Genomic DNA, 21,901 nt, shown 5'->3' on the forward strand with positions numbered 1-21,901 from the left:
AAGAGGCCATGTGGAGGATTTCCTACCATGCAACTGGTTGGGTTGCCATGGAGCCTCCAAATGTTTTTTGCATACAACACAATGTGAGCCTTTCATCAAAATGAACGATAAATATTTTGCTATCCTTTTTACGGGAATGTTGAGCCTATTTTCTGATGACAGGGAACTGCAATTGAAAAGGGCAATCATAAGAACAGACAGTGTCTTGTTTAATTACATAAAAAATGTAACATTCTGGCTTTAAAAAAAAATCAGGACACATGTATGTCACATTATTTCTCACAAAGGGTTGTGACTCATAAGATATTGGAGGTGATTTTAAGGAGCGATGAATAACTTTTTTAAGTGTGCATGAATGGTTACACAAAATGTCTGTAAAGAAAGTGCACACTCCCATCATCATATTACATCTTACTGAAGAATATTAACACACATAATTCAACACACATGTTGGAGAGAAGAACAGAAGGCCTCCCTTGATTTCGCCCTGAGATCATACAAAAGATTACATAATATTGGCACAAACACACATTTGTACTCATGAAGTCAGCCTCACAAAAATCACTGCAGAGGTTATGAGAAGCCTGGTTTAAATCAGGTCCAGTGAAATAAAATCAATCCTCAAATTCCCTTTAGCTTTTGTTTCCTTTACCAACAAAATTACGATTTGTATCAAATACTCACCCTGTGTTACCTTGAAAAAACCTAATCCAAAAACATGACCATGTTAACAACAGCATTAACATCTGCTTTTACTTCACAAACACGTGGCATTGTTGAAAATACATTGGGAAGTATGAAGCAATCCACGCAATAAATTAGCCTTTTTTTTTGTAGGAGTTTGTAAATGGATCTGATATAGTTTTGCTCTTAGTTGAATTCATCAATAATTTATTCCTTTTTGATGATATGTCACTGTGAAGACATTCGAGGAAAAAGTTTCTTAAATAATTGGAGGTAACAGGTTGAGTATTTGAGATACAAAAAGTAATTTAGTGGGGAATAGATCTTCCACGTGGTTGGTGACAATTCACAATCTGGTTGTGTGGAGCCGACCTCTTGCTACACGCTGCCCCCTGATGGTCGCCCCCTAGCACCGCATCCAGCGCTCCCTCTTGCTCAGAGGGTATCCTCTGTCGACCCCCAGCTGGTCATTCACTCTCCAGTACTGGTCTCCCTTAAAGAAGAAGATCTTGCCGTTGGTCCAGGTGAGAGCTGCATCTGGATCTGACGGCACCCCGGAGAAGAGCATGGAGAGCGGTTTGGGGTAGATTCCCAGGTCAGTGAACTTCAGCTCATCCCACTGCCAGTACTCTGAGCCCTGCACAGGCAGACAACAAAGACACACACACTGAGGATTTCTGCAAGGAAAATAACATATTGGGATGCACTAACATGTTTAAAGTCTGCTAATGATACCTTGATGAAGACCATCTTCTTGTTCTTCTCCAGGTACAGGGCTGCGTTGATGTTCGGAGGGATCCGTTTCACCTGTTTGGGGTAGCCGTCGTCCAGCATGAACATGGTATACCTCCACACTTTATCACCTGTGACCAGGAGACAAACATTCACACAGTTGGACTCACAACTGGAGAACAGAAGAAGAGCACACAACCAGGCGTGGTAAAGAAATAGATTCACTTGTACTGTATTACAATCTTGAGGTACTTGTACTTTACTTGTGTATTTCAATGTTATGCTCCTTTTTCCTTTTTTTTTTTTTTTTTTGACTACATTTATTTTAAAGCTGTAGTTAATAGCTGTGATGCAGAATTATATTATTAATACAAAATAAGACAAAATAAATACGAGAGAATGTATAAATATACTACCGTGCCTTATAACAAGTAGTTATAGTGGGGCTATGTTTACAAGATGCAACATTGAGAGACACAAACATCAATAGACAGAATCCAGTAACAATATGTTGTTCTGAAATAAGCCATTCTGCAGAAGAAAAACTCTCACTTTTGGCACTCTAAGTATATGTGATGAAAATATGTTTTTGTACTTTTATTCAGAATTCAGGACTTTTAATATAACGGAGTATTTCTTAATTGTGCAATTACTGCATTTAATTAAGTTAGATATAGATGTTTATTCTCCCACTGACACACGACAGAATCACTGGACAGCTGTACCTTTGAAAAAGTACGTCTTGTTGGTCCTCTGAGAGTGCACCGCAGCGTTCAGGTCTCCAGGCAGGACCTTCCACAACCTGTTGATCTGTATCGGTGTGTTGTGTCCCAGATCAGAGATCGTCCAGACGTAGTCACCACTGAAGGCAAACGTTTTCCTCCATGGACCTGATCAAACATTCCGAAAGGTACTTAAGTATTTGTCTCAGGTTTTGTAAACCTACTAAAACAATATTTGTATGATGGTATATACCTTTATAAAAAAAGAAAAAATGTACTCATCTTCACACAACAGAAGATAGACAAATATTGAAAACTTGTTATGTAAAATTAATTGAAGTTTAACAAATCACCATTTTATTTTTTAAAGTTTTTAGACTGTTCCTCAAAGGACCTGTCATCTCATATTCCTTTCAATCTTATATTATTTAATTTGTTTGAACCTTTACTGTAGATCATGAATGTGTCGGTCTATTCCCTGTAAACGTGGTGTGTTGTGGTCTAAGATAAAGTCAGGCTACAATGTTGGTGCGTTTCCTGTGTTTAATTAATCCATAACTTACCCAACATGATAGCGTCCAGTGCGGCAGTGCAGGGGTCAGGGATGATCTCAGTGTCATGGCTGCTCTCCGTGGGAAGCAGACTGTTCGGCAGTATTGGACTGGCCAAAGTGCTAGTGATGCGTTTGCCTTTAAAACAGAGAAAATGTGTCAATGCAAACTAGACATCAATATTTGTGTGAAATATATTTGGCTGCAGAGAAGAAATGTAGAACAAAAAAGGTTACCGCCTGAATTGCCTTTATTTATAAATAATGAAGGATATCTATGTCATAGACTGATTAACTTTGAGGATCCAGCTGCAGATTTAATTAATATTGGGCTTAATGTATACCATACTTTAGTGTAATTGAACCCGGATATTTTACTATATAATTTTTTTAGGGTGTGAATAATTATTAATAATAATGACTTTATTATTGTCATGTTGAGTTAATCCATTTTTTTTATTTTATTAATTTACCCTTTTTTTTTCGCCCAGTATTTGCTATTTCCTCTTATATATTTGTTACTGATTCATGCCAATTCATAAATACTGACACAAACAGTCCAGAAGGCCTTCTTGATTCACTCACCATATAACAGCTGGATCCCCTGCACATCATCTGTATGAAGCCTGAAGTTGGCACGGTAACCGGAGTAGACTGGAGCCATCAGGGCGCCTCTGAACTGAGAGTGTCCCAGGCCGAGGGCGTGGCCGATCTCATGAGCAGCCACAATACGCAGATTAGTGCCATAATACGATCTCTCAGTCCAGAACTCATCCTCATCAAAATGCACAATACCTGACTGTGGTGACTCAGCATGGGCCAGCACATGACCTGCAAGTGATACAAATAAACAATTTAAAAGAATGTCACCCTTACAATGTCACTTGTATATCAATAACCCACCTCCAATTCCCTTGAATTATTGATAAAAAACATTGTTTTCCTTGCATGAATCCAAATTGCGGACCATGTCTAACAACAACAAAACTCTTTAAAGTCTTATTTTTGTCTTATTCATCCTGCCATATGCTCAATTCTTCCTTAAGACACACATTTTCAGTAAAAACTTTTATGCTGAAGTGTTTTAAACAGTTAGATTTGAGCAAAGAATGCATGCGTTTGGGGATAAGCGTTTTTACTATTGGACAAAAAAAGACTTCAATTCTGTTGCACAAACAGTGTGAGAGTTTGGTAACAGATGTTTAATGAAGTGTTGATGTTGTTAACTGTGACGCCCATTGACCTCAATTCAGCAAGAACTTTCAAAAAAATATATATTCTTGGTTGAAAGAGAAGGCATGCTGGCCAGACAAAGTTTTCTTCAAACCTTCAAGTAAGTTATTGATAAGCAATTATAATATGTGAACAAAGATTCTTTTAAAAGGATATTTCAAAATGACCATCTGTTTCTGTGCTACAGGGGACAGCAGGGCAAATAGTAGCTATGTTTCTAAATTTAGAAAACATTTTTTACCACGGCCATCAAACGGGAAGGGGCAGAATCCATCTTTCTTATGGAAGGAGATCTTGATGTCCGCTCTGCCATAGCTGATCTCTCTGAAGATCAAAGCAGCGACATCACTCCAGTACTTAAAGGCAGAGCGGACGGCCATCTTCACCTCGGTTTTCTTCATGTCAGGCGTGTAGTTGTAGATACGGTATGTCAGGCTCCTTTTTCTCCAGCGACCTACAAGAGATGAATACTATATTTCTATGTGACCACGACCAAACTGCCTACTTAAGTAAACATATTCTACATTAGTCACTGAGAATACAAATGAAAAAATAGTCATTTGGAACATTGTCACTTGATTTTGAAGTTTGCGGTTTCAAAAGTGCTGATTCTCTGTCTGTAGCTTTAAATGCTAACGAGCTGCTGCTGGGCTCCATCTGCAAAATATTTGATTTAAAAAAACACAAGGGTGTTCTTGGAGGAGATTCAGGTGATAAGCTGTGCGGGTGTCACCTTGGTTGGTTATTGTCTAATGGTTGTACAACCCAAAAAAACATTGAGAAATCACAAAGTGGCCAAACCGTTCAGCTCATTTTCAGACATGTTTTTATATAGATGGATCAGGACAAAAAGAGAGATAATCTTTTTTCCTGAAACTTTCCGAATCTCTTAACACAGGAGTCACATAATTATGTATAAAATACATTAAAAAGTGGCATCATAGGTGACGTTTAAAGTTAAATCTACAAACACATGTTAACCTTTCAGGACATGAGCATAGAGAATGTAACCTGTGCAGTTTGCCAAAAAATCTATAAAGCAGCGATATGAACTTCTTGCTGTCAGTTTATTTCAAGAGAGAGTCAAGCTTAATTTCTTGACTCACCCATCACTCTGTATTTGTGTTGTTTCTTGTTGAAGGGATCCTCCATGCCACAGCGAGGCTGTCTCATCACATCCACAGTGGCTTCATCCAACTCTCCAGTAGGTGGCAGATCATTCACTCTCTGAAAAACCCTGGAGACAAGAATGGATCAAACATCTGCACACATCCTGCTCCGGAGCTCCTCTGTATCTGGGAGGATCGTTCACACATATCTAACTGATTCAAAGTACCCGCATGTGCTTCCTCTTGAAAGGGCAACAGTTCATTTTACCTGAGAGCTTCAATGACCTCCTCCAGGTATTGGGGGTCCTGAGGATCAGCGGGGTCATTCAGGTAACCATACTTCATCAGATAGGCCTGTTCATTCAAAGGCAGACAAAAAAGCTCTTAAAAGAATAATGTGATCGTATTAAGTCAACGTTTGTAAAACATTTGTAAATGTGGTTGTTTTGCTGCTGAACAGAAGAACATTGGAAAACTAATGGATTTATTAAGGATGCAGCCACATTAAGGCACCTAAACCAGGACTGTAGGATACAGTAAAGTCCTATTTTAACTTCTTACAGGATTATATATAATGCTGTAACCTTAACACCCTTCTCCCCTTTCGTTATAAATGCTTTGTTTGCTTTTATTCACATGCATTTTTTTAATGTGATATGTATCATGGATGCGTTTGATTTCCAGACAGCAAAATAAAGTACATTTTGAATAACTAACTAAAAACATGAGCATGTTTATATAGAGTATTAAACAGTTTATATACTTACTGTTAAGAAAAAAAATCTGATTGTGAGTGTATGTTTGAAAAGTAAAAATCTTACCTTTGCTTCATCTAATTCTGTCCATTGCACCACTGCACAAACCGCTCCACTGAGGCTGAGCAGCAGCAGCAGCAGCAGCCTTGTGTAGTCCATATTCAAGTTTTCATCAAAAGTTTCAGTTCCCAAATACTCCGGGCTGATGCTCAGAGCCTGAAGTGCTCAGCAGAGTCTCTCAGCACCAACAGACTGTGTTTGTTCTCTCAGCGCTGCAACAGTTTTAAACTCAGCCGGCAGGCGTGTGACTCAGCCCTGTGGCTGTGATGATCCATCTCTGAAGAATGAGGATTACACGAGCAGCCAGTTGGCCTCCAGCCAGCAAGCCTGCTGTTAAACTACAGCTGTTCAGATGTGGAGCTGCAGAAGTGATCTACACACTCTCTTTATAGGTTCAAGCTACCGTTACACTCGCTAAAGAAGTCATTCACCTGAAAGAAACTATCACTATAAGGCAGGGGTGTCCAAACTTTTTTCACAGAGGGCCACATACAGAAAAATATAGGAAGGGCTGGGCCACTCCCTAGAGATGAGGTATATTGCCTCTAAAGTTTAGTTATAAGTTGGAAAAATCAATCCAATGTAGGTAAATTATTGGTGATACTTGACAGCTCTCCATAGGGTTTCATTTATTTTGTTAGCAGCTCATTCCTTAAAACAGAAGCTTCAGATTGATTATAATAAGAGGAAATATGAAGGGTTTATTTCAAGGTTGTTATGTAAATTTGTTATTGGGCTTTTTTATTATCAACTTAGATTGGTTAGGACATGTTTTCAAATTTAATGGACTACATTTATTTGAAAATTGGGCTTATTAACACATGATTACTGTGTAATATACTTGAACATATATATTTAAGAAGTGCAATATAAGACAAGTAGAAGATGATTATACTTTCATTCAGTCTACACTTTTTGAATTTCAATTCAAAATGGTCCGCGGGCCGCAGTTTGGATACGCTATAAGGCAAGGCAAGGCAAGTTTATTTATATAGCACCTTTTCAACACACTTCAAAATGCTTTACAAAAATGAAAGACATTAAGAGCATTAAGAAATAGTGCAGTGGAAACACATTATAAAATGGCATTTCAAAACAGTCATTAAAAAGCAAAGATAATAAAAGAAACATAAAAAATACATGGATAAAAGTTACAGTGCAGCGTGAGATATGAATAGTTCAAATAAAAGCAGCAGCAAAAATAAAAGTCTTCAGCCTGGATTTAAAAGTAGTAAGAGTTGCAGCGGACCTGCAGGTTTCTGGGAGTTTGTTCCAGATATTTGGAGCATACTAACTAAACTCTGTTTCTCCATGTTTAGTTCTGACTCTGGGGACAGAAAGCTGACCAGTCCCTGAAGACCTGAGAGATCTGGATGGTTCATAATTTAGCAGGAGGTCAGAAATGTATTTTGGGCCTAAACCTTCAAAGCTTTATAAAACAGTAGCAGTATTTTTGAAATCTATTCTTTGACACACAGGAAGCCAGTGTAAAGACTTCAGAACTGGAGTGATGTGATCCTCTTTCTTAGTGTTAGTGAGGACTCGAGCAGCGGCGTTCTGAATCAGCTGCAGCTTTCTAATATATGTTTTAGTGAGACCTGTGAAGACACCATTACAGTAGTCCAGTCTACTGAAGATAAAAGCATGGACAAGTTTTTCCAAATCCTGCTGTGACATTAGTCTTTTAATCCTAGATATGTTCTTTAGGTGATAGTAAGCTGATTTAGTAACTGTTTTAATGTGACTGTTGAAACTCAGAGTCCATGACTACACCTAGATTTCTGGCTTTATCTGTTGTTTTGAACATTGCAGACTGAAGCTCAGCGCTAACTTTTATACGTTCTGCCTTAGCTCCAAAAACCATTACCTCAGTTTTGTCTTTGTTTAATTGGAGAAAGGTTCTGACACGTCCAGTCATTGATTTCTTCAATGCACTTACTTTGAATTGGAGCATAGTCTCCTGTTGAAAAGTGTATGTAAATGTAAATGTCATCTGTATAGCTATGGTAACTTACTTTGTTGTTTTTCATTGTCTGTGTTTAAGTGGATGTCATTGAAGACCTTACCAAGAGCAGTCTCAGTGCTGTGGACGAAACATTTCCATTTGACTCACTCAGCGTCATCAGGTTTGTTGTTGATTCCCTGGTGTCGATACAGAACTCAATGTCCTTCAGGTATGTATTGAATGCAGTTAAATTATGGGCCTAAACCACAAAAGGAGCCTTACCCTCCACTTACAAATTCCTGTTGTCCCCACATCTATCCCATCCGAGACAAATATTTATGTTTACTCCTCAAACACAAACTGAGCCATCTTTTGACCCATCCCTGCTGACAGACGACAGAGGACAGATCATGTTTTCCCTTTGTGTTAAACAAATGGGATTTGTAAAGACTTATATGTCCCACACCACTATACATTTAATAAGATCAAATTAAAATCAAGTTTCCCATGGTGAACCAACAGAGAATTATTTGTACTATAATTATTATTTAAGCTAATTTACTTGGTTTTACAGTCCACAAATGTACAGATTCAGTGTTGTCCCTCTCAACAACTCTTTTTCCAGAGGCCAAAAGCTACCTCCCAGCTACCACCAGCACTTCTTACACTGAGAGACCAGCAGGTGAAAGCATCTAGCAACAAAACAACCAGATATGTTTCTTATGAGTTGACGTAAGTGAGTGAATATGGGACTTACGTGTGTCAGGTAGCCAGAAAACATGACAAATATTGCATTGCTCTGTGTCTGAATGCCAAATGTGTTTATCAGCTTATTGTGTGGTATTTCTACCACCTAGCTTTAAGTACATTTCTTGAGTCTTAGTATTCAATATAGTTAAAGTTGTCAAAAACAATTAGAGATGCAACCTTATAACTGCTTATATATTACCATTCTGCCACATAATCAAAAGAAAGTTGCTTATAATGTTGGAGAAACTTTTGTCGGCAAGAACCTATTTTAGAATGTATGATTTGGCTGACTCCACATTTAATTCCTGATTGTTGCAGGTTTTGTATACATTTATATCAAATTGCAGTTGTGTAGATTTTATACAAATATGATTTTAAACCCAAAGCAACATTACATTCTACAGAATTCATAATGATTAAGTTGTGGATGACTAAAGCGTGTCTTACAATGAAACTGTATTGGGACATTTGTACGTTATATTTGCAAAATGTGGATAGGACGACCGCAGGCAGTTGTGTGGTTCTTCTGGTGTATACATGTTACAGCAGCATTAGCATTATGTTACAGCAGGGCAGCTGGTCTCAAGATGTGAGTGAATGATGGTACTTCCTCAAACTTTAACCTGGGGCAACATACCAACAATAGATTTGAACTTGAATCAAGTTCAGTGAAGATAAATACCTTTAATTCTGTCTAAAACACAGGAAACCAACTCCTAAAGGTACAGTAGGTGTTTAAGGCCCTTTGGGATTCATGTACAAATTCACAATAAACTAAGAATTACTCATCGAAACAATTATATTTGGCTTTTTCTTGTATATCTCTTTGATCATTTTCCCAGTCTACATGTTGCAAATTCCTCACTGTATCACAACGTACCACACAGAGAGATGAAAGTGCACTGGTTTGCATTTACCACCAATGTGATACAAGCCTGTGTATTTGCTGACCTAGAGAGAAATAAAAACAAAAGCCATCTGTTTCCTTTCTAATGTATTGTGTCATTGTTATGACACTGATTTTAGTAAACAACAAAGAAATAAAGGAACAGAAAGGAGGAAGGAGAGAAATGTGGGAGTACAATAAAGGCTATTTTTGATGCCTTAACTGGAAATCTGAAAATCCACTCTATGTTTGAGTCAACAAAGGGCAAACAGAGCAAGAAGAACACTAAGTCCAAACTATTCACTTTAATGCTTCAAATGTTTAATGTCTCATCTTCTACTTAAGTTAGCGGATATGTCTTTATTTATTTTGTGCAGACTTTGCTTTTCCTTGCTTTCAGTCATTCCCTCCTAAGACTTAGTGAGTATAGTGCATGGTTGCTCTTCACTGAACACATACTCATAGCAGCGTCAAAAGTCTGAAACCAGCTAAATAAATAAATGTTAACTGTCTGGGTTGACTGCCCAATCATATAAATGTTTTATTTTTTCGACACAATTTCTGCTTACCGGATTTTTTTTGTCATTTCTGACTCAGAGACAGATCACAATGACCAGTTTATAAGAAACGGGATTTACAAACAACTTCCCGCTGGGTCAGAAGCTACAGGATGCTAGTAAACAAATGAGTCTCACAGCTACTCATCATGCATGGAAAGTCCTGGAATACAACTGTATGATTATATGAAGTCAGAGGAAACATAATTCAGGAGAACATCCTTATCTGCTTAATCCAACCCTGGCCAAAAAATCACCTGAATATGGGATAGTTCATTGTAGTTTCGGTTACTCAAAATATGGGGATTAGAATTACATATTTGAATGAATGCATTCCTTTATATCTCTAAATCATATGTCCTGACATGACAGCTCATCTTTTTACAAGGACTTGTCCTCCCTTCCTCCCTCCTGTTCACCTTCCTACCAGCTGCAATCTCTTTTTTCAGATGTCTGTCTGAGTCACTTCATATCCTGTTTCCTCTCTTACCACCTTAAGGAATCACTTCGTAAATTCAGACTTAAAGAGACTGCAGAGTTGTCCGCAAAAAATAACTGCATCCTGATGTTAAGCAAAGTAAAATTCCGCTTTCAAATAATGTATCACCAACATGTGAAAGCCACGTTCCTAATTTCTACTGAGAGGCTTTTGAACGCTAACCTGAAGTGACCCGGAATTCAGAGTGAGCAAACAAAGAACACCGGTAAAGATGAACCATTATCAGTCCCACAACTCCAGCAGTTTTCTAGTTTATAAGCAAACCTACAAGGGGATCTGATACTAAATACCTTATTAAGTAATTGTATTAATGCGTTCCTAATTACAATAACCCGTTTAGAAGAATCAGATTTAACATGCTTTATCAAAAACAGTGGTTTAATTGCAGTCAGGATCTCCAGTAACAATTATTTTCATCAACAATTCATCTTTCTTCTATACTCTCGATATATCCTTTAGTTTTATATGAAATAAAACAGGGAAGAGTAGGGACATCAATATTCTTCAATCAAAATGCTCTGCTATTTTTGCATGAATAATTACTTTAATGATTACATTTTAGATGGGGATTGTTTTTCTGTGGATCAACTATGCGTTGCAGCTCTAAAATCTAGTTAAATGTATTTGTAACTAATGTGTTCAAATGAAAATAGATGCTGTTATCTAATAATTAGTGCTGTATGACATTGACATACAGGAAAATAACTTTACCACCTTTTAGCACAAAGCAACAATGGACACAAGAGAAGTATGTCAGTGTAAAATTAGAGCTCTTTATTTATCATCTTCAACGATAATCTACATTTGACACAAAACACAGTGTAGTCTAAACTGTGGTCCAGAAGCGCCCTTCTTCTGTAGCGTCGTAGTATAAACACAGCTGCTCTGAGCTGCAGCTCTTGGAGGGCAGCTCCACTGACTGAACGGATGATGGGTTTTTTTTTATGGTTTTTCCCATAAAAAAGTTATTAAATAGTTTATTCCCAAGGTCAGCAATGCCACAGCGGCAGATAAACAATGCTCCCAAATTATATTAGTTTCAGTTCTACTCTTGTGAACATACAACTCTAATATCAAGCATTTAAAGTAATGACTTTATAATACACTTAGAATGTGTATACATTTCAATTAGATATCAGAATATTATTTTAAATAAGGCTTTTAAATTATGTTAACCACACAATTAATTCAACCGATGCAATATACCAATTACAAAAATACATAGAAATATGTTTTCTTTTCTAAAAGACCAGAGAATGAGCATGTTCCCCTTAAGACCAAAGTGAATCAACAATCGATAAAACAGGACATGTTTTGGTAAATGTAAGCCTTTAGCTTCGTTCCAGATTAACGCAAATCTCAAAAGCAACACTTGCATAAATACTTCAAAGCTATGCGTCTATGAAAACGTATTTCCCTCCATCACTTCTGTGCCGAGTACAAGTGACAGATTTAAATAACCTTTTCAAGCGTAAACCTTTTGGATTGTGAAAACGGATGAAACCACGGAGTCTATTCCTCGTTCTCGTCTTCTCTGATCTCTACCTTCACTCTGTGCCAGGCGTTACTCAGGACCCCCCTCAGGTTCCAGATGGGAGGAACGGTGTCTGGCTGCATGTTGTAACTGTTGTCAACCGCTTTACAAACTATCTCCAGCTCCTGAGCCTCGGCAGGAAGAGGTGCCGTCACCTCCCACAGCTTCCAGGCCCAGGCCCGTCCCGGGGGGGGTGAGGGTTCGGGGGCTTGTCCCTTCTCACTGCTCCTCATCTGGGCCACCTGCCACGTCTTCCCTCCATCCAGAGAAACATCGACACGCACCACCTCTCTGCCCCCTCCACTCCAGGCGTACCCCTTCACGGTCACCTCTTCAGAACTGCGGTCCACCACGGCCCCGTCTGTCGGCACGGTGATGGCCGACTGGATGGGGAGCTCCTGAATGGCCGGAGCCGACTTGAAGTCCACCGTGTCCCAGTCCGTCCCGGGGGAGAAGCCCTTGTAGTCGTTCTGCTGCCAGTGGCTGCTGCTTTCCTCTGCACTCACTATGATCTTCCCCAGCCACTTCACGTTGCGTGCGCCCACTGTGCCGGGCACCACGGCACGCACCGGGTAGCCGTGGTCGGGGGGGATATCCTGGCCGTTCATCTCATAAGCCAGCAGGACATCCCCTTCCTCATTAACGGCCTTGTTTAGAGGGATGGAAGCACCGTATGTCGTCCCGGTCACGTCTTTGTCCAGTCCTTCAAACTGAACGTGGAAAGCCCGCTGAGCCACATCGGGCGAGTAACCAGCGGCCAGCAGCACGTCTCTGAGCCTCGCCCCCCCCCACGTGGCGTTACTGATCGCAGCGATGCCCCAGTTCAGCCCTTTCACCTGCTTCACCTTGTTCATCTCTGAGCGGCGGTTACCGGCACACTGCAGCGTGGCTGTGATGGTGTGTTTGGGGAATCGAGTCTTTAACTCCTCTAAAGAGAGCGTCAGCACTCCGCCAGGTAGCCCCTCAATGTGCAGCTGATATGAAGCCGCGTCCACCTGGGGGACGGGCAGGTGGTTCCTTTTGAAGAAGATAGCGGAGGGGGTGATGAAGCTGTCAGAGAGGAGCTCAGGAGGCGGCTCTGCGTTGAAGGGCTTCAGGTTGTTGATGTGCAGGGCAGGGTGGCGCTCGGGGTCCGTAGAGTAAGGGTCTGATGTCTTGATAGCCTTCTGCTTCTTCACATCTTCTGCACTCAGCTCTCCAACCTTGTGTTAAACAAAGAGGAGTTTTATTTGGCACTCTTATGGCAAAAAGTTGAAAAGCCTTCGGTCAGATGTTTTTTTGTTTTCGCTTAAATTCGAGGAAACATATATAATGCTTGAAGACGTAGAACTTTGTTAACAACCCAAGTGTATGAGCACAAGCAAGCCTTCTTCAGGGTTCTTGCTTTTACAATTTTATCATTAAATATCCTTATTTAATCTTATTAAAAGGTTTTTTTAAAGTTTTTCCAGATGAGTGACTTGGATTGGACATGAGCAAGTGTTTTTGTTTCTAATGACAGCTTGCAGAGTGCCAGTATTTAGCCTACAGCTGCTCCTCAGTATACAGTACGCAGTAGACCTTTTCATATGCGTCTTCTGCGACAGACAAAAATAAATGAGAAGTTCATCTCAGGATAAATTCAACATCCCCTTCAAACTAATTAGTTTGGCTTTTTTCAAAATGTTCTATTTCTCAAAGATACAGCAACATTTTTAATGGATTTGTATAATAAATAATTGCTTAAGGGGATGTTATTTGTATGTGTATTGTGGCTTGCAAACACTTTAGTATCTTGTCCTTGTGTCAGTAAACTGTGATGGATGTTTTCAAGCGACAAGCTCAGAAATAATATTTAGGCCGTTGTGTCCTTGGGCAAGACACTCATTTGCTCCTGTGGGTAATGTCCACAGTATTGACATTTACATGTCTGATATGTGTAATATGTAATTGTAAAGCGCTTTGAGCACCTGTAAAAGCGCTCTAATTAAAAAATGTAATCCATTATTATTATTATTAAAGTTTATACCATATTCTTTTCTATGGCTCATATATTTAGAGTATTTCTACTCTTTTACTTATATTGCACGGTGAAGGTGCCTTTGGTATGTTACATGGTTAAAATCAGTAAGTCAGGGACAGTTGAAAGTTAATGGTCTTGAGTATATTGTAGCTGCAAATCTCAGACTAACCAAAATTGGCTCGTTGTTTGGCGTTGGTGGCTTTGTGATGAACGCCCTGTCTGGTGATACTCCCATGTTTATATCCTGCCAATAGTTACTGGTTTTATATTCAATATGCTGGGCTTCTTTTTTTACTTACAGTCATTAGACTTACAATACTCATGGTTTAAGAAGATAGTTGTGTCTTTTTTCTTTTATAATTTTGGTGAACACAACTTTTTTTAGGTAAACTATTAACAGAAACCATGAATGGACCCACCTTATACTCTGAGAGCATTTCCAGCACATGTTCCTGGTTGTGTACGGCGTACAGCGCCCAGAAAGGTTCAAGAGCTCCCCCTGCTGCCAGCAAGATTTTATCCCCTCCAGGGTGCATGGCCACGAACTCAGTGATGTCGTAGACGCCTCCTTTGAACGTGACCCAGATGCCATGTTCCAGGGAGCGGTGAGTGGTCACCTCCTCCTGACTGATGATAGGAAACGCTGAGGTCTTCTTTATGGTCTGCACTGTGCTGGAGTCCTGCTGCTCAGCCTGCACCGGAGAGGAAAGAGGATACATTCATTGTGTTATCCTTCAAAAATTACATTTGAAAAACAAGTTGACTGGAAACTAATAATCCAGTTTAGAAGAATTGTAGAGAGCATGTTGCAAAAAATCCTCTTGCTCAGTACAACTGTGATTGAGAGGTCACCTGGATTAGTTTGTGTTTACTTTGTTACTGTCATTATTTGTCACTTTTATGCCCAGAGTTTTATGGGCGGAAACAGCAGTGTTTGTTCTCATGTTTGCACACGGCGACAGAACTGTGCTAGGTGTGTTTAACCTGACGCTATGATTATCTTTAGCGGCGCTCCCTGTTATCTGAACAGCCTCTGTAGACAACATACAGACTGAGAGCAATGTTACATTATACTGAAACCTTAGGAGAAGCATATCATAAACTCTGGGTCGATACTAGGGAGCTCATTTCTTATGTGGTATGATACATGGAACTAAAATAAATGTGGATTAAGTCACAAAGTGTAAACAATCCTATTTAGAAAAATATTAGAGGAAAAAACAAAAAACGAATATAGTTTATTGAAGTCATCGTTGGTTGCTTTGGATAACAAGTGTGAGCTAAATTACATAACATTTACTGTAATGCAATATCCCTGTGGACACACGTGGCAAATGTCAAAGTAAATGTTTGGTATTTATCTGTGTTTATACATAACAAACATTTCAAATCAGATTTCTGATTGAGTGTTCTCAAGTCTGAACTATTTACATCTTCTAAAGAAATGTTGCAACCAGCTAAACACAGGATGTGTGCTAAGCATGTTTGCACGTTTAGTAACAAAAGATGTGGGAGTGAAAATTGACAAATGAGCTGACAGACGCTCCTGAGCATTGCAAACCAACAGATGGAGGCCCTCACTTTAAGGGGGTGTAGTGTCAATTATTTTCCTCTAAGACAGTTTAAAGTGGCCAAATCCTAAATGTGTTATTAAATTCCACCTTGTACTACATTAACACATCTAAACTGTGTTGCTCTAGAGATCCACATATGATTCATTAAAGTAAGGTATGTGGCAAAGAAGTGCAGCAAGTGCAGAGCAGCAGTGGCATGATACGGATCCAGATGTATGATGAATCTTCACCTGGTTAATATATATTTTTTTTTTAATTAATATTTAAAAAGTATGATACTTATCATGTTTCAATTTCTTTAGTCTAGAACAGGGGTGTCAAACAAAATGTCATTGCGGGCCACATTAGCATTATGGTTGCACTCAAAGGGCCGGTTGTAAGTTTAAGACAATATAAATATACACATATAAATATATAATATATATGAAATAATGTATTATATTACATTATTGGCTCTGCATTGGATTATTATCAGTTCTGGTAATAACTTCATAAATAACTACATCTGAAATCAGAAATCTAGGGCAAACAATTGAAGAGCAAATATTCAACAATTACACCAATTGTATTGTATATTATATTCTTTGCAAGTTCTTGTGGGCCACATAAAACGAGGTCGCGGGCCAAGCCTTGAGTTTGACACCCCTGGTCTAGAAATCAAAGGAAAAGATGCTTGATATACTTTGCCTAGGGAAAGCTAAAGAAGTTAAACATCGTCTTTAAAGATCTGTTCTCCTCCTAACCTTGTGGTGGTGGTGGAGGCCATAAGCCAGGACAGCCCCGGTACCAGCCAGAAGTCCTGCCAGGCCATGTCTCCATCTGGGACCGTGGGCGCGCTGGTAGGACCCCCCATCCTCACTGCTGCTGCTCCATAGACGAACTGCACACGACACTACAGCAGGGGTCACTTGATGCCTGTGAAATTAAACAAATACAAATGTGACTTTTACGCAGATCAAACCAACCTCATTATTGTGTTCAACCGAATGTTCAAGGATAACAAAAATATTGACTAAATAAAAGATAAAAAAGGGAATGAATATCTATTATTTTGCTCAAACACAGCTTGAGTTTGCTGTTTTAGTTTCCTTTATTTAACCTTTGACCAGGTGGAGAACAGACCAAACCTAGCTGCTGACAGTGAAGAACCAGTGAATGCCAACAGTATAATAACGCAGTGTACCTTTGAGTGTTGAGAGGTCCAAATCTAATCAGGCTGTGGCAGCGTCTGAGGAGCAGCATTGTACTGGTATACTGGGAAGAAATTGAGATAAGAAAAAAAGGTTAATTCACAGTGAAATAAACAGAGCATATCTATCAGATAATTAATATGTTAACCCCTTTGAGTGCAGACCAGAACTAGTGTAGTGCAGGAACCTCTAGTGAAGAGCAGACAAACTCAAAATTCATAAAAAACATATTTACGGTCATCTGGCCGCCGACTAATGCTTGCTTTACCACCAAGATTACGGTGAATTACATTTTTTAGAGCGCTTTTCCAAGTTATAAAAAAAATAACTATTCGACCTGCAACAATTTGTCAAATAATCGTTGAATCAAACGACAGGGCAACACATTGATAAACTTTTTGCAGACTTTTTTATTTTTTAAATTCTAATGTTTTCAGCCTTTAAAATATGGTCATCTTCTGCCCTTCACCATAACTCCTCATATTGAACAGAATAGCTTTACGTTGTTGAATGACAAAGCAAAACATTTAAAACGCTTGGACTTTGAGAAACATGGATTACTTTGGACTATCTTCAGCAATGCTATCATTAACGACATTGGACTTTACAGATGAACACAGTAGATCAGAGTTTCAGACGTCCAACAGTCGTACAGGTTACAAGCTCTGTCTCTGCTGTGTCAGGACACAGTGGACGTCACATAGAATAGCTGGTGAACACAAAAAGGCTAATGTGTGTAAAACATTTTTACTTCAAGGCTAAGTAGAGTCTGATATACCATTTTTATTTTCAGCATACCTCACCAATCCTTCTCTGTCTTTACAGCCAACATGTGTTAGGGGAAAATGTCAAAATGAAGCTGTTCACCTTAAAACTCCTCCTGAACTGACCAACCAGCTCGGGGGGCGTGAACAGAGAGAGGGCTGGGCTTCAGTTTCACTTTTCTCTGACCTCAGACATGTTGGTGGATGTGTAACTCCCTTTTAGTGACCAAGGTTGGTCATGCATACAATAAAGAAACCAACTGTACCCTGTGTTCTTCTGTTGGTAATACTTTGATGCTTTGACAATAAAAGAAGAACGTTACCCCAGTATTAAACAAGTGACACAATGTCATTAAGCTTTAAGGAAAACATCTCTGGGGAGGGCTGCTTTACAAGAAAAGATATGACTGACTAACTTACAGGTCAAAGGAAACAGATTACAGGAGCACCGGACCAAAACCTGAAGCACACACTTTTCTTGGATGAGAAAATAAGTAAAGCATCTAAATATAAATGTGTTCTCAGTAGTTTGGTGAACAGAGAAAATCTTACTAACACATTAAACAAAGCTCTGCTTTAACATTCAATCACACCTGTCTTATCAGTCAAAAGTGTCTCTTAAGATTACTCAGGGTTATCTTAAACCAGCTTTTACCACCTCAGTACGCCAGCCAGCAGCCAGACGAGTGCCAGTAAAAGTCCAGGAGTTCAGAAGGTGAAATGGTAATCTGCTACTGTTTGGATAGGATTGCACTACTGTTGCTGCTTCTCAATATTTCTGACTCAAAATAATGTTGAAATAATTGTTTGATCTTTGTCAATCAGTCAACTAATTTATCGTTTTGGTCTCAGTTGAGTTAGGTTTTCTTTACTCAGCAAGTAATTTTTTAATGCCGACTGACTTTTACCATGAAAATTATGAGAACCTGTTTGGTAAACACACAATTTAAATTGAAGCTTTTGAATGATTATTCGTTAAGCAACTCAGTTTTGGAGATTTGTCTATTAAACTAATCGGTCAGTCGCCAAAATTAAGCTTTTGTTTACCAAAAACTTCTTTAGCAGATGGCAGCACTTTATAATTCACATGGTAACAAAAATCTCAAGGAAAAACAAAGTTTAAACACGTTTTTGCTACATATCGTGAATTGTAACATCAATGTAACAACTGAACACATAATCAATGGTATAAAACGGTATTTTGGTGATATTCCTTTCCAGCAATACCATTTGAATTCCTATGTGGTTACAACATTCATATTTCTAATTCTTTTTTTGTAAACTGAATGACTTATTTCCAGTGGTGTAAAAGTACTAATACCACAGTCTAAACATAATCTATAACAAATAAAAGTCTTGAGTTGAAAATGTTACTTAAGTTATATTACAGAAGTATTATCAGCTAAATGTACTCAAGTATCAATAATAAAAGTACTATAAAAGCGTAATATTATTATAGAATATTATATGATTCTGTTTTATCATTAGAAAAAGACATACAAGTGTTTTTACAATATAAAACACGTGTATTTATGGGAAAAGTAACTACAAGTGTCAAATAAATAGAGTGCAGGAAAAGTAAATTTCCCTCTGACAATGCAGTGAAGTAGAAGTACAAGGGGGCAGAAAATGGAGATATACTCAAGTAAAGTACCGCAAAATACATAATTTGAGTATTATCTACTCAGTTACATTCCACCACTGCTTATTTCAACAACAAAAAAACATCAACAAAAAACGTATTAGCACATCTCTCGTAAGAAAGTGATTTAAAATGGTATCTTTTCCTGATCCTTGAGTCTTCTCAGTTATACATACATGTATATTAATAAACTATTTGATTAGCTGACACAAAAAGTAAGTGTTAGTCGACTAAGCATTTCTTATTTATTTGGTGTAGGAAAGGACAGCCCTAAATATTCCACATAAACATTTCCCCACTGTCATATTTTGTGTTAGCTACATCACAGTGAGGGCTCTGCCGAGGTGAACACATTACAAAACCAATTCAGATTAAGAAACATTATGAATAACAACACATTGGTAAACATTGGCTATAAACTTTTACCCTGACACAGGTCACCATCACTATCCTCACACCTCATTTAGCTAACATTCAAATTAGCACTGTTAGCATGTCCGCCTTCGCCCCCTTACTCAGATGAGTTCATAAGAAGAAGCAACGTGAAAGATAGTTTCCGATTGCTCATATTAAAACACAATCGTTACTCACTTCTGTTTAGTCAGTCGCCTGCTTGAACTCGGCTGCTCTCCACGATTCACAACCGGGATTACGAAATGAATGCTTTGAACTGTTATACAATAACTGACCGAGCTGCGTTCAAGACAACCAACGTTAGTCAAATGTGAACCATTCACTGCATGAGGTGGACACCAAACGCCTCTCTGCAGAACAGGCGAAGCAAATACATATAAAACCTGCATCAAATCATTAATCTGAAAGGATTTCAAGCTTTATCTAATCCATCTAACAAAGTAGTCTCAATTTCTTACAAATCTATTGTAGTTGTTAATTATTAATCACATTTACAGCCACATTATTTCAATAACCATAAAGGGCGGCTCATTAGGAAACATTAGCAACGAGTACCATAATCTGAATCTGTACTAGTATTTGAAGTGAATATCTGTCACTGGCATGGTCACTGGTCTGTGGCAATTTGAGTGTAGAATCTAACATTGAAATGAGCAGAAGAATAATTCAATATTATTTGGAGAATAAAATTGAAATGGCGAGGACAATTTCGAGCCTAAAGGTCATTATTTAAAATAAGACTGTATTTTCGAAAAAGTTCAATAAAAAACGTACTCATATTCTTGCAACCCTAATACACTTTCTTACATATTAAAACATTTACCCAACAGCAGGGCTTTTTGCCCCAGGGCTTTCCAGTATTCATACTAACACATTTTACTAATTTTGTATTAGTATATCAGTAGGGGAGAGTGGGGTAAATTGAGCCATTTTTTAGTTATGCTGTCCTCTAAAGCAAGGAGAAATTACACATAGTAAAAATGAAAACACACACCTGTAATTCAGGATGTCTCCTATCAATGGCAATGATAATAATTCATATTTGATCAAGGACAGTGAAAATATTACTTCTTTAAAAAAAAGAATTATTGTGGCTCAACTTGCCCCAGGTCAGGGGGTAAATTGAACCACGGTTCAAACCTGTGCATACCTGTTCAAACCTGGGCATACCTACAACAAATCTTAAAGGTAAGTATAAACAATAAATAACAAACCAAATACAAGCTTAGTTTTTCAAATATTTTTAATATAAATTTCGATTTCATTGATTGATTTTATTTTAACATGTTAAAAGGAAAAGTAATCACACAAATGGTTTCATACATCTTACCAATCAAACACAGAGTAAATTCAACTTTAAATGTAGCCTACAATGAGCTCCTATTATCAACTTGCCCTACTTTCATTAATTTCTCCATTGAAAAACTTGCTCAATTTACCCAAGGCCCATGGTTCACTTTACCCCATAGCTTTAGCTTAATGATTCACATGGTTTAATACGCCTTTTGACATGACAGCCGATATAGCTGACATCTAGAACATTTACTTTGGCAAGCGAAAAACGTTTTTTTGTAAAAATGTTTACTTACCAGACCACAATGAGTATCTCTCTTTCACAGGCAATGAGAAATGGGTGGAGCTTGCATAATCTCTGGTCACTTGATTACAACTATAAGGCGTTGCCTGGTTACAGGGGGTGGTTCAATTTACCCACTGGCTCAATTTACCCCCTTCTCCCCTATATGGTATAAATATATAATTATATTATTTGTGTTGGAGCAAATAATGTGTTGATGCAAGCTCATAGCATGCAAGTGTTCCTGTGTTTTAAATAGAAACACATGCATGCGCAATTGAACCCTCCCTCCCTGTATTCACTGCTTTTTCTTGTCCTTGAATTGTCATACATTCTCTTTATAAGGTCTACTTCTGCTACTACCTTGTTTTTTAACAATAGCTGCAGTGACTTGAGTTTCTTCTCTCTCTCTTTGCTACTCACCCAAAATGACATACAGATGAGCAGAATGTCACAAAAGAAGTGTGGCTTTGTTTGGATTTGACCACTGTTGTGTAAAATGTGGCAGAGGCTTGTCAGTTTTTCTTGTTTAAACTTTGCTTGTGTGAGCCGTGCCATGTTTGGGGGATCCAGTCAAAACATAACCTGTGGCATATATTGAGTTGGGATGGAGTTTCTATGGTTACAACAGATTCACTGGACTGCATCGTCTGTGTTTTGGTGACGATATTTCCAACTTTTACAGTGACCCAACCACCCTCTGACAGCTTCATGTGAAGGTTG

The 21,901-nt window shown here is 38.4% G+C and overlaps 2 protein-coding genes across 5 annotated transcripts; both read right to left on the bottom strand.

Annotated features, from left to right (window-relative positions):
• Positions 1-188: 188 nt before the first annotated feature.
• On the bottom strand, positions 189-6,166 carry mmp19 (matrix metallopeptidase 19). The gene is made up of 9 exons (XM_079683390.1): positions 5,852-6,166; positions 5,299-5,384; positions 5,028-5,158; positions 4,163-4,375; positions 3,274-3,519; positions 2,702-2,827; positions 2,142-2,306; positions 1,420-1,547; positions 189-1,321 (listed from the first exon to the last, which is right to left on the bottom strand). The coding sequence occupies exons 1-9, from the start codon at positions 5,942-5,944 to the stop codon at positions 1,091-1,093; spliced, it is 1,419 nt and encodes a 472-aa protein (XP_079539516.1). The 5' UTR covers positions 5,945-6,166; the 3' UTR covers positions 189-1,090.
• Positions 6,167-11,235: 5,069 nt separating this feature from the next.
• On the bottom strand, positions 11,236-21,214 carry suox (sulfite oxidase). 4 transcript variants are annotated; one of them, XM_079682255.1, is made up of 5 exons: positions 21,192-21,214; positions 16,776-16,846; positions 16,336-16,507; positions 14,438-14,710; positions 11,236-13,218 (listed from the first exon to the last, which is right to left on the bottom strand). In XM_079682255.1, the coding sequence occupies exons 2-5, from the start codon at positions 16,832-16,834 to the stop codon at positions 11,995-11,997; spliced, it is 1,728 nt and encodes a 575-aa protein (XP_079538381.1). In that variant the 5' UTR covers positions 16,835-16,846; positions 21,192-21,214; the 3' UTR covers positions 11,236-11,994. The 4 variants fall into 4 exon arrangements, with proteins under 4 accessions (XP_079538381.1, XP_079538379.1, XP_079538380.1 ...); XM_079682253.1 differs by lacking the exon at positions 21,192-21,214 and adding an exon at positions 19,780-19,963; XM_079682254.1 differs by lacking the exon at positions 21,192-21,214 and adding an exon at positions 17,581-18,772.
• Positions 21,215-21,901: the final 687 nt, after the last annotated feature.

This window comes from Notothenia rossii (genome assembly GCF_949606895.1).
Source record: "Notothenia rossii genome assembly, chromosome: 5".
NCBI lineage: Eukaryota > Metazoa > Chordata > Actinopteri > Perciformes > Nototheniidae > Notothenia > Notothenia rossii.

What these genes read in the sequence shown, in the direction of transcription:
- mmp19 (XM_079683390.1), bottom strand. Translation starts at nt 5,944, where the DNA reads ATGGACTACACAAGGCTGCTGCTGCTGCTGCTGCTCAGCCTCAGTGGA. An exon ending in CAAGACGTACTTTTTCAAAG is followed by an intron (nt 1,548 to 2,141) that starts GTACAGCTGTCC and finishes TCCTGGTCACAG; the next exon opens with GTGATAAAGTGTGGAGGTAT. An exon ending in AGAAGATGGTCTTCATCAAG is followed by an intron (nt 1,322 to 1,419) that starts GTATCATTAGCA and finishes CTGCCTGTGCAG; the next exon opens with GGCTCAGAGTACTGGCAGTG.
- suox (XM_079682252.1), bottom strand. An exon ending in GCCTCCACCACCACCACAAG is followed by an intron (nt 14,711 to 16,335) that starts GTTAGGAGGAGA and finishes TCTCCGGTGCAG; the next exon opens with GCTGAGCAGCAGGACTCCAG. An exon ending in AAATGCTCTCAGAGTATAAG is followed by an intron (nt 13,219 to 14,437) that starts GTGGGTCCATTC and finishes GTTTAACACAAG; the next exon opens with GTTGGAGAGCTGAGTGCAGA.